Genomic DNA, 12,355 nt, shown 5'->3' on the forward strand with positions numbered 1-12,355 from the left:
TTGTTCCAAACCCATATGACATTTTTCCGTGGAGCACAAATGATAAGATGCAGATATTTTGTTCAACAATACAATGTTTGGGTCTAGGTGCATTAATTTTTAATAAATGGTGAACAATTGACATTTCTTTTCATATTTATATTTTTTATAAAAGAAACAAAAGTCATACTGGCTTAAATGACATGAGGGTGCGTAAATAATGACAATTTTCATTACATTTTACATTTTCGATGAAATGTCCCTTTAAATAGCTGAACGGTGAATTGTACTCAATTTGGGTTTTTCTAGTAGAGTTTACTAGACTTTTTAATTAGTTTTTTTTTTATGTTCCCCCATGGATATTACATTTTGTTTTTGTTGTTTTGTAAAATCTAAATGTATATCCTAAAGGAATTGTAACATATTAAGAGGATAGGAAAATTATTACAGAAAGCTTTGTTCATTTAAGGATCATATAGATATACAATTATAGCTTTATTTTTATATTTTACGTTTTAGTTATTTTATTGTTTTCTATTTTATTGTTATACTATTGTTTATCTTTTTATTATATATACAGGTTCTGGTCAAATAATTAAAATATCATCAAAAGCTTTATTTATTTCACTAATTCAGCCTTCAGCTCTTCTGCATTCTTGGGTCTGGCATATCGCATCTTCCTCTTCACAATACTCCATAGATTTTCTATGGGGTTAAGGTCAGGTGAGTTTGCTGGCCAATTAAGAACAGGGATACCATGGTCCTTAAACCAAGTACTGGAAGCTTTGGCACTGTGTGCAGGTGCCAAGTCCTGTTGGAAAAATGAAATCTGCATCTCCATAAAGTTGAAGCATGAAGTCCTCTAAAACTTCCTGGTATACCGCTCTGTTGACCTTGGACCTCAGAAAACACAGTGGACCAACACCAGCAGATGACATGGCACCGCAAACCATCACTGACTGTGGAAACTTTACACTGGACCTCAAGCAACGTGGTAGTGTGCCTCTCCTCTCTTCCTCCAGACTCTGGGACCCTGATTTCCAAAGGAAATGCAAAATTTACTTTCCTCAGAGAACATAACTTTGGACCACTCAGCAGCAGTCCAGTCCTTTTTGTCTTTAGACGCTTCTGACGCTGTCTGTTGTACAAGAGAGGCTTGACACAAGAAATGCGACAGCTGAAACCCATGTCTTGCATACGTCTGTGCGTAGTGGTTCTTGAAGCACTGACTCCAGCTGCAGTCCACTCTTTGTGAATCTCCCCCACATTTTTGAATGGGTTTTGTTTCACAATCCTCTCCAGGGTGTGGTTATCCCTATTACTTGAACACTTTTTTCTACCACATCTTTTCCTTCCCTTCGCCTCTCCATTAATGTGCTTAGACACAGAGCTCTGTGAACAGCCAGCATCTTTTGCAATTACCTTTTGTGTCTTTTCAATATTGAAACTTTTTAACAATATTCAAATTTTCTGAGATACTGAATTTGGGATTTTTCTTGGTTCTCAGTTATAATCATCAAAATTAAAAGAAATAAACATTTGAAATATATCAGTCTGTGTGTAATGAATGAATCTAATATGCAAGTTTCACTTTTTGAATGGAATTAGTGAAATAAATCAACTTTTTGATGATATTCAAATTATATGACCAGCACCTGTGTGTGTGTCTATATATATATATATATATATATATATATATATATATATATATATATATATATATATATATATATATAGAGTATTTCAGTTTTTATTTTTAATACATCAGGATTAAAAAGCGTTTAGGGAACTACAGGTTTTTACATTTATATTTTATTTCAAGTAAACTTAATTATTACGGTTTTAGTTGACTATAATTACCATGGTTCTCTCTCTCTTAAAAATATTCGTAATTTATCTCACTTCGTTTGCTCCCTTATATTAATGCATGCAGATATTAAGTTATTGGTTTCAATGTGTTTATGTTATGAAATCTATCACTATTGGGGGAGACGGAGCGCAGAGCCTGCACGTGTTACCGAGCACCGTGTAGTTGTTATAACACGGCTCCGCTCCGACCCCGCGTGCACGAGCTCCGCGCGAGGACGGGACTCACCGCATTAACGAGAACCGACCACATTATGGGTGAGTGCCTTGGTGATTGCATCCACGTTCACAACATGACCGAAAGTTTTGGAGATGCTACAAAACAGTTAAATCATTTAGGCAGACCACATTGTTTGTAAAAAGCTTGCATTCGCTGTGGGAATGGTTTGTCCTACTAAAAGCCCAATAGTGTTGTCCTTGCTCTGGATTGGTCACCTCCGCTATTCAAAAACACAAGCCTACATTATATACCCTGACGGATCTAACCCTAATCAAAATAAATTACTAGTCTGTTGCACGAAATCATGTGTTTCATATGTTACAAACAAGTGTCTTTAACAAAACAGAGCAAATATTAATATCTTTACACATTCTGTTTAGGTGGTAGGGTCCCCAACTGAACCGTTTCACGGGATTTGTAGTCTTTATGAAGCTTTCGAGAAAGTTAAACATTATTAATAAAGGAGGAGCATGGAACTACATTACCCACGGTGCATCGCGGGTTTTGCGTCAAGTCTAGTCCGTTTGCAATTTCAAGATGGCGTCGCTGGGAAGGAGGCGCGGTGTCCCAGTCAACAGGGAGAGGTCAGCTAGACTAAAACCTGTCATTATTTCATAAAACGAGACGTTAAATTTTTAGGCTTTATGCAGAATTTAAGTTAGTTTAGTATCCTTTAAATACTAAGTCTTTGGGAGTTTAGTAGAGCCGCAAACACTAAAAATATCGTTTGAATAGAGCTCATGTGTAGTTTTGATTAGCTTACTGACTCTGGGCTCCCTCAAATGATTAGCAGTGCAGAGACCGGCAGAAATGTGTTTTTTTTTATGGCAGTTACATCGAAGGCTCAACACTGATCCCTCATGTTTGTTGCAGATTGTGTTACCCATATTGACACGAGAGGAACAAGTTAAAATAGCGCTTCACTGTCATGACAGTTAGCAGGAGGTTTATAGTTTGTATACCAACTTTCGTGTTTCCCGCAAATGTCTTGACAACTTGAAGAAATGGTATTTTCCACCTAATAATATGGTTGTTTAATGCAGTTCATGTTAAACTGACAGTATGCGTTAAATGTATTTAACCGTGTCTAAAGACTGACTGATCTCGCTTGTCTCTATCGATTTATTTAGCAGCTCAGGATTTTTATATTTTCTAATTATATACCAACCAAATGTCTTTCAATGTACACGTGAAAATTTCCCGTCAGCCTTTATGTTTTTATAACATCGCATTTCTTGTTTGTCTGTGAACTCAGGCCTCAGAAGATCTGGCTGATTTAGATAACCTCAAACAGCTCGAGACTAATAAAGACCAGAAAATACGCTCATTTTGTTTTTTAAATAGTCATTTTAAAATGCTTTTTGAAAAATTCAACATAGAATTAACAAATGGGGGGAAAAAAGCAAGCCATTCCAATTGAAGAGGAGGTGGCTGCTCTTAAAGTATCTGTCTTATCAAATCAGTCATACGTTTTTCCACACAGTACATCTTTAGTGGTTACATTTAGATGAAACTAAATGAATACATTGATGGCTCAACTGGACTGAAAAGCCTTCAAGTAAATGTCCCAGTTGATTTCAGTTTGGTAGGGGTGGGGTAGAGTTGGAATAATCATGAAATGTTAAATGATCAATAATATGAAGAAGTGAAGCATTGAAAGCATGTTTACACATTTCTGACGACATGAGCATGTTTACTTGTGTCCTACAAATTGGTCAGTAGAGGAGACTTAATGTTTACTAAATATTAGCTAAAAAAAACTTCGGACATTTAGTCATTTAGCAGATGCCTTTATCCAAAGCGACTTACAAATGAGGACAATGGAAGAAATCAAAAACAACAAAAGAGCAATGATATATAAGTGCTATAACAAGTCTTGGTTAGCTTAATGCAGTACAACGTAGGAAGTTTAAAAAAAATATTATATAAGAAAAAGAAAACCGACAGAATAGAAAAAGAACAGAGCAAACTAGTGGTGGATGACTTTTTCTGGTTTTGTTAATTGTATAATAAATAAAAAAGAAAAGAACACAAAAGATTAGAAAAGTGCTAGTTGTTTTTTTTTAAACAAGCAGTAAATGAATAGTGTGCAAGTCTAAAAGGGACACGTTTTTTTTTTTTAAAGAATATAATTAGAATGGAGAGGTCTAGAGTTAGAGAGTCAAATAAATAATGGAAGAGATGTGTTTTTAGCCATTTTACATCTTATGAATGTGTGTTTTTTATCTTATGAACTGGTCATTTTTTATTTATTTTTTTCTCATTGTGCCAACTGGGTTTTGTTTAGATTACATCTGATGCATTTAAATGAACATGTCAAACAGATCACAACGTTTATAGTTCATAAACAGAATTTTCAGAATCTGGATTGGATTCATTCAGATTGACGAATTCTGGTTTTCTGTCGCTCTCTTCAGGGCAGTGATGGCGGCCTCTGAGTGTTACATCGTCCACGAGATCTACAACGGCGAGAATGCACAGGAGCAGTTTGAGTACGAGCTGGAGCAGGCTCTGGAGGCGCAGTACCGCTACATCGTAATCGAACCCACACGTATCGGAGACGAGACGGCCCGCTGGGTGGCTGTGGGGAATTGCCTCCACAAAACCGCCGTTCTGGCAGGGGCCGCGTGCCTCCTGACACCGCTCGCCCTTCCCGCCGAATACTCCCGTTATGTGGCGCTCCCTGCTGGCGCTCTGAGCCTGGCCTGTGCCACGCTCTACGGCATCTCCTGGCAGTTCGACCCCTGCTGCAAATACCAGGTGGAGTACGACAGTCAGAAGCTCTCGCGGCTGCCGCTGCACACGCTCACCTCCTCCTCGCCCGTGGTTCTGGTTCGACGGGACGACGTGCACAGAAAGAGACTGCACAACACGATAGCGTTGGCGGCCCTGGCGTACTGTGCCAAGAAGATCTATGAACTGTACACCGTATGAGCGCTATGACACATGCGCACACACACACTTATACAGATACTGATAAACGCATACACGCACACAAACACACAGCAGGGAGGAGAGAAGCACTACTAAACACCCGACACAGGCAGATACACACATACACACCAAACAAGACATATGGATGGACCGACGGAGAAAGTGATGGAAAAACAAAAGGCAGCGGCGCTCTCTCTGTTACGCTTTTTCAGCGTCTTGCTTTCAATCGGTTTAAGATTGGACAGATTGATGGAAGGCTTGGGGGGAGCTTGTAGTTCTGAATGAATCTTCCCTTTTTCCCTGTACTTTAAAAGTGATATCACCAGTGTACTTGAGCCTCCCCCCTCCCGCTCCTTCCCTGCGCCTGTCCAGCCCCTTTCTCGTCCCGGCGACCCTCCCCAAACGTCACCTGCCACCCACACGGAGCTCCGCACCCGGGCAGTGACCTGACGGACTGAATGTGTGGTGGACAGACGGACCGATCATGTTTTAAGAATGACCTTTGAATCCTCTCTTTTCTCCCTCTGTGTAGTTTTACTGTACCCTGCCTTTGGTGCATCATCTTTTCATTAAACAGTAGGAGATTTAACTTCACTGGCCTCTCTGACCACCTTTATTTGACCCTCAAGGGCTCAGATCTGAGTTTTAGGCTTCAGATTTGCTTTACAAGCCGTGGTTTGTAGTGGATCAGTTTAAATCTAGTTCTTCTCAAGAAGTTCTGAAAGGTAAATACAAAAGGTGAGCAGAAAATGTGAACTCATCTGAAATGGATAGTTCATTTCACTCCTAAAACTTTCTCACTTGTGATGATGTAAACCTATATACTGTATGCTGTTACAGGAAACTAAGGGTCAGAAATGCGAACTCATCGTAAGAAATCTGAATAATTGGACAAAATAGAGTATATTTTATGCACATGGACACCTTTTCAAATCCAAGATTTTAATTGTGTTTGAAACCAAGAACTGAATGTGGCAGTAAATGGATTAGTGTAAATTCAGTTCTTCCTTATGAAGTTTAATATAAAAGATGAGCAGTAATAAGGAACACATCTGAAATGCATAGTTGACTCATATATTCATGTTTTATCATTTACTTATGTTCCAGACTGTGATAATCTTTTTTTTTTATTATTATTATAACATTTTTGGTTATTACTATACCTTGAATTAGCAGATAAACCCGTTTAATTGAATAACAATTGCTTAACATTTTGCATAGACAACTTTGTGAAAGTATTTTGTAATTAATTGTACCATGTTCACATCTATTCATGTTGTTTTTATGACTGCACCTCTGCCCTTCATCTCGAGCTTAAATTAATTTTCTGATATGTTTAATTTCCATATTGTAGTGTAAAATATTTGAAACTTGATATTCAAAGAGAAAAAGGTATGATCAAAATGGTCAATCTTTATTTTAAAGTTAGTTCACCCAAAAATGTCAATTCTGTCATTCATTACTCGCCCTCATGTCGTTCCAAATCTGTAAGACCTTTGTTCATCTTCAGAACACAAATTAAGATATTTTTGATGAAATCCGAGAGCTTTCTGACTAGTGGTCAGAAAACTGACCACTAGTATATAGGCATTGGCTGTCAAAAAACACATATCGGTCGACCACTAGTTCTGACGCTCCATAGATAGCAATGTAACTGAAATGAAACCAGGTCCAGAAATATAGTAAGGACATCAGTAAAATTATCCATGTGTCATCAGGGGTTCAAGTTTAATTTTACAAAGCTATTAGAATAATTCTTGTGCACAAACAAAACAAAATAAATTCTTCTCCTCACTAAATCACATATTTCAGCTTCATAAAACTATTGATGTCACAGGGACTATTTTCAGTTGTCCTTACTACTAGTTGTTCCTGTAGCTTAAGTGATGGAGCATTGCATTAGCAGCGCCTAATTCTTCTTGAAGTTTTGACACATGCATGGTTCGTGTCAGTGATTATTAAAAGCATTTTAATTTGGCCTTAATTTTTTTTGCCCTTTTAAAACATTGTTCAGTTTCATCAAAACCGCATGTTTTAGAATATCCTAAAAGGTGACACCACGTAAAGAAGTAATTCACAAAGACCAAGTTCATGTCTAGTTCAAAGTACCACGTATTTCATGCACATGGACGCTTTTTGATATCTGGGAGTTTAGAGCTGTGTGTGAACCGGTGGAAATGAAGAACTGAACGAGGCAGGGATTTTTACTGTGTTTAGACTAGACTGACTGTTTGAACACCATTTAAATAACATTGCTGTGAGAGAAATGTCTGCTGAGTTTCCTGTATCAACCTTATTTGGAGACAAAAACCACCAGGGCTGGCATTGCGAAGTCCATAGTTTTTTTCCCTTCATTTTTTCAATACTAAAATGTTGCAAGGAAGTTGCAAATGGACTGCTTTAATTTGGACAAACATCATGACCTATTGGTATGTTTCCTGAAGTAAAATCCCCCTTTATATATCAGTTATTGCACTGTTTCTAAATTGCACAACCATTTGGTAATCCACATTCATTTCCAGGTTTCTTATTGAGAGCTGCATGTGAGTGGTGCATCTATACCAAAAAGAAAACCCCCCAGAGTCATGAGCATCTGTCATAACCAGATTATCACGAGGTCCTTGCAATGATGCTACACATGTGTTTTTACTGTTTTTTTTGTTTTTTTTTGTTGTCAAGAAAACGTTTTAAGTAATATATAATTGGGGCAGAAGGCAAGTGAGAACTTTATTAAAACAGAAATCGTCCAGTTTATTTCAACTTCCTGTTGTAATAAGGGCCACCTGAATATTATGATATGATCAGTTATAACAAAAAGGGAACTACGGAGACGTGATTTGATTTATAATTGTACGCAAAAGGTAAAATGAAAATGCGCCAAGTCTAATAGGGTGCATGGAGTGGAAAAGTCAGTTAATAATAAATTTGGGTTAATAATTAATCGATAAAGAAACAAATGACTTAATACAGGACAATATCATGGGCCTTCTGTGAGTTTTATGAAGGTAAATGTAAGAGTTTCAAAGACACTTCAAAGTTTGAAAATCAAATGTGAAATTTCCATTACCAATTAATTTTACACAAACAAAAATCAAGATAGACTCAAAAATGACATGACACATTTCCTGAGAAATAAAAAAAAAATGAAGTGAATTTATGTTTTAGAAAAGCAGAAATATCTATTTAGTTGAGCCAAGTTTATTGCAAAGCTAAAACCAGCTCGCATTCCCTACTGACATTTTGTTTAAAGATAAACTCATTCAATTCTGTTCATTTTATTAAAAATCAAGACTTCATGTCTTCATTTTGCATCTTCAATAAATATATCTTGAATTAAGGATGTTTAGATATTTGAATTGTAAAACAAGACATTTTTGACTTTTAACTTCATTAATTTAAGACTTTTCAAGGCCTTCATTTGTGGAAGAGCAAATGAAAACTGTTTACGACCAGCCAAGATTTGATTTAAATAGGATGTAATCTTGTTTGATGAATGTGTGTTCTGCTTATCTAAGGACTGGTGTGTTTTTTAAGGATCAGGGAACATCGAACAACTGAAATCCATTTTTATGTATTTACCTTTAGACATAAAAATGAGACTAGGAAGATGTAAAGAAGCAGTTTTCTCTTATTCCTCCTTCACTCTGTCTTCTTTTCTGGCGCGTGAAGCCATCAGTGTGAAGTAGAGAGAGGGCCACAGTGTGCGCAGATAGATGGCTGCAGCAGGCAGCAGTCCAGCCAGTACAACGTCTTTCTGTTTGTGACAGACAGCTTTCAGAACAGCATGTGCCACGTCCACCGGATCCGACCCCCTCGCTGTGGTTTTATCCATTACTTCAGACACACACAAAATGCAACGTAAAATTTGTATATTTATGATACTCGTTTTCCAAATCTTCTTGTAGAACTCAGAATGTTGACAAGAACAACATGCTCTCACCTCCATATTTCGAGCCGTCCCCCGTGACTGCATTGATGGACAGGTTAGTTCTGATGTAACCAGGGCTGATGACGGACACCTGCAGGCCCAACCGCTCCACCTCTGCCCTCAAACAGTCACAGTAGGCCTGCGTCGCGTGCTTAGATGCAGAATCTGACAGGAAAAGAAACGTTACTGAATCACATGTTATTCTGTTAAAATCATTGAATTCCCTTGAGATGCCTTCTTTTGTGAACGTATACTCACATGCAGATCTGTACGGTATGGAGATCTTTCCCTGCACGCTGCTGATGACAACAATATGACCAATGCGTCTATCCACCATCGAAGGCAGAATGGCTGGATGGAATCAATTTTTTTATTAGAATAATTAAAATTAGAATACAAATCTACATAATGTCATACAGTCAAACCAACAATTATTCAGACGCCAGATATAATTTTGATATATACATATCAAAATATATAAATATCTAAATATACGTATAATTTGTTTTTTTTTTTACTAGTTGGTGCAGGACACTTTTCATTTGTGTGAACTAGGAAAGCAAAATAAAGTCAACTGTGACATACCAAAAATAATGTATGATTGATAAATTGTTCAAATAATTTGGGATTAAATATTATTCGGACACTTTGAGTGTTTTTCTTAACTGTTAATATGACATATTTACACTACAGACCGAACAAAATGACATATCTTTCTATCAAAGTTATCTGACATTATCAAGATCTTGTCATATTTTATTACCATCTTCTAAACTATAGCAAATAAACTGTGATAATGTGAGAAATGCTGAAGGTGTCTGAATAAATTTTGGTTTGACTGTATAATGTGTATAAAGTTACAACACATTATATATAGGCCTATAATTTTGTATTTTTTAAAATGTAATATTATTTCTACATTAATATACATACACTGGTTTAACAGTTGGTGAACGGTAACTTATTTATACATTTATTTGTAAGTTATAACCAGCAATGACACATGAAAAGGTTTAAAAGTGACAGAAGTGATACAAAAGATTTTATTTTCAAATGCTGGTTTTTAACTCTCTATCATTTGTAGTACCACGGTTTACACAAAAAATATTAAGCAGAACAGCTGTTTTCAGCACTGATAATCCTAAGAAACTAATTTTAATCAGCAAATCGGGCAAAAAAGAATGATTTCTGTAGGATCATGTGACACTGAAAGTAAACTAGAGTAATTGCATTACATTCACAGGACTAAATTACAATTTAAAATCTATGCAAATAGAAAGCATTTTTTTTAAACTGTAATAATGTGTCACAGCATTAATGTTTTAACTGTATTTTAATCAAATAAATGCAGCCTTGGTGAGTTACTGTATGAACAGATATATAATTGTTGCGCTGACCCACTAACCTTGTGTGAGAGCAACCGGACCGAAGTAGTTAGTCTCCATGACATCTCGCTGCACTGATACATGGGTGTCCAGGATCTTGCCACGGTAGCTAATGCCTGCATTGTTGATGAGGACATCGACATGACCGTGGCACTTCAAAATCTCCTCGGCGGCGCTGGAAACCACAGATGTGTCGCAGAGGTCAAAGGTGACAGTGCAGGGAGTGTAAGTCTGAAAAAGAAAGAGCATATATCTGTCTAGTGAAGAGACTGGACATATATATGCTTGCATAGATTTCCCTAGTGTAAATAACACCATATCTTTCTCATAAATTAAAGCTTTAAAGATTAAATTAGTCTTAACTTTGACTGGACAGTCTGAACTGGCAAGACATGTTTTCACCTGTATCGCACTGTTTTTGTTTCCCAGCTCCTTCACGACCTCCTGCAGTCTCTTGTGGTCCCGTCCGCACAGGATCAGCCGGGCACCCGCCGCATGGAAGAGCCGCGCACACTCTGAGGCACAACAGACAGACTGAGAATACGAAAACAATGATCTAGAGTCAAATGCCACTGATCAGATATTGTGATCAGCGTAATAAGTGAGTTTATGCTTGTGTAACCTTTGCCCAGGCCTGAACTGGCTCCAGTGATCACCACAACTTTGTCCTGTACACTCAGCCTGTGTCTCAGTCTCTGGATCACTTTCAGCAAAACCAGCAGCCCCACAGTCCCAGCTGCCAGTGGCCCAACGCCTAAACCTAACACACGCTCCATGTGTCACTCTGAACACACATGCACAGATATGCATTGTCACATATATTTAAACTCAGCCTAGCATCTCTAAATGTAACATGGCAGCATTCTGTGAAAACACCATAGAAATATTTGTATTGGGGTGTAAGGTGAAAACCTAAAAATTGTGACCAGTTGAGCATTTAAAATAGCTTTGCCTTACACATTAAAAGAAATTAAAGAGACAAACAAAACACACAAACACACCAAAAATTTATAACCTTTTAAACTGAAATAAATATTTTAAAAAATTATTTAAATAAAGCTAAAATAAAAATAAGATCATTTAAATTGTAATATAAAATTACTAGTATGTTTTTAACTCAAATGAGAGCTGAAACACAAAAACAAGTGAGTTAAAAACATTAATAAATACTATATAATGCAACTACTGAAAAAGTGGTCAGGTGTCCACTGTATTGTTAAAACATGCCTTAGTCTGTTCGATAATACAGAGTAACGTTATCACTGATTTAATGTTTTAGTACGTTACACTAATTAATCCACAGCAGCTATCTTAAGTATCAAGTCACGTATAAACGTAACGTTTCAGCGCACTATGCAACTGAGCTTATTTCCACAAAACAATCTTAATAGCTCTAATAGTCAGAATCTCTAAGGCCGTTGTATCGGCATGTTTTGTAAACAAATTACCTACCGTAAACTAAGACCTATGTGATTGAATGGAGAATCCGGAACTCAACAGCATCACGTGATCTCGGCCATCCAATAGAATTCAGAAGGGGCGAATCAATCACGCCCTCTACTGAAGCCAGCATGCAAACACATCGCAACAACGAACAGGATAAAAGACAATTAAGATAGACACCTGTGGTCTTTTAGGTTACAGCTATATTTCAGTACATAAACTAAATGAAAACGAGAAATGTCGCCTTTGCGACATTACTAAATAAATAGATCTCGTTGTCAGAAATAAAATAAAAAGTAGAATATAAAACAACTTTAACTTATTTAAAATATTAGCAAAGTCAACATTTATAACTTTCATTTAGTTTAAGTTCATGTACTGAAATAACAACAACAAAAAAAACTAAAAAATAAAAACTTTTTTTTATGACAAAAAAATAAAAACCTATTAAAACGTTCAAATTAAAATAAAACATTAATACAATTAAAATATAAAATATGAAATGGTTTTGTAAATTTTCAAAAATGAAAATTAAACCATAAATTCCTCACCCTGAAGTCATCCTAGGTGTATATGACTTTCTTTCAGATTAATACAGTT

General features: G+C 36.6%; 2 protein-coding genes across 3 annotated transcripts; one reads left to right on the plus strand and one right to left on the minus strand.

Moving 5' to 3' along the window:
* Positions 1-1,952: 1,952 nt before the first annotated feature.
* On the plus strand, positions 1,953-6,117 carry LOC113046897 (transmembrane protein 11, mitochondrial-like). Of its 2 annotated transcripts, none has more exons than XM_026207998.1 (2): positions 1,953-2,103; positions 4,483-6,117. In XM_026207998.1, the coding sequence occupies exon 2, from the start codon at positions 4,490-4,492 to the stop codon at positions 4,997-4,999; it is 510 nt and encodes a 169-aa protein (XP_026063783.1). In that variant the 5' UTR covers positions 1,953-2,103; positions 4,483-4,489; the 3' UTR covers positions 5,000-6,117. The 2 variants fall into 2 exon arrangements, with proteins under 2 accessions (XP_026063783.1, XP_026063782.1); XM_026207997.1 differs by lacking the exon at positions 1,953-2,103 and adding an exon at positions 2,527-2,649.
* Positions 6,118-7,667: 1,550 nt separating this feature from the next.
* LOC113046896 (dehydrogenase/reductase SDR family member 7B-like) lies at positions 7,668-11,834 on the minus strand. Its single transcript, XM_026207996.1, has 7 exons — positions 11,765-11,834; positions 10,935-11,096; positions 10,715-10,827; positions 10,333-10,543; positions 9,186-9,278; positions 8,940-9,092; positions 7,668-8,833 (listed from the first exon to the last, which is right to left on the minus strand). Exons 2-7 carry the CDS (start codon positions 11,086-11,088, stop codon positions 8,628-8,630), a joined length of 930 nt encoding a protein of 309 aa, XP_026063781.1. The 5' UTR covers positions 11,089-11,096; positions 11,765-11,834; the 3' UTR covers positions 7,668-8,627.
* Positions 11,835-12,355: the final 521 nt, after the last annotated feature.

Source organism: Carassius auratus, chromosome 28 (assembly GCF_003368295.1).
Source record: "Carassius auratus strain Wakin chromosome 28, ASM336829v1, whole genome shotgun sequence".
NCBI classification, from domain to species: Eukaryota; Metazoa; Chordata; class Actinopteri; order Cypriniformes; family Cyprinidae; genus Carassius; species Carassius auratus.

What these genes read in the sequence shown, in the direction of transcription:
- LOC113046897 (XM_026207997.1), top strand. Translation starts at nt 2,603, where the DNA reads ATGGCGTCGCTGGGAAGGAGGCGCGGTGTCCCAGTCAACAGGGAGAG. An exon ending in GTCCCAGTCAACAGGGAGAG is followed by an intron (nt 2,650 to 4,482) that starts GTCAGCTAGACT and finishes CGCTCTCTTCAG; the next exon opens with GGCAGTGATGGCGGCCTCTG.
- LOC113046896 (XM_026207996.1), bottom strand. Translation starts at nt 11,088, where the DNA reads ATGGAGCGTGTGTTAGGTTTAGGCGTTGGGCCACTGGCAGCTGGGACT. An exon ending in CAGTTCAGGCCTGGGCAAAG is followed by an intron (nt 10,828 to 10,934) that starts GTTACACAAGCA and finishes GTTGTGCCTCAG; the next exon opens with AGTGTGCGCGGCTCTTCCAT. An exon ending in ACAAAAACAGTGCGATACAG is followed by an intron (nt 10,544 to 10,714) that starts GTGAAAACATGT and finishes TTTCTTTTTCAG; the next exon opens with ACTTACACTCCCTGCACTGT.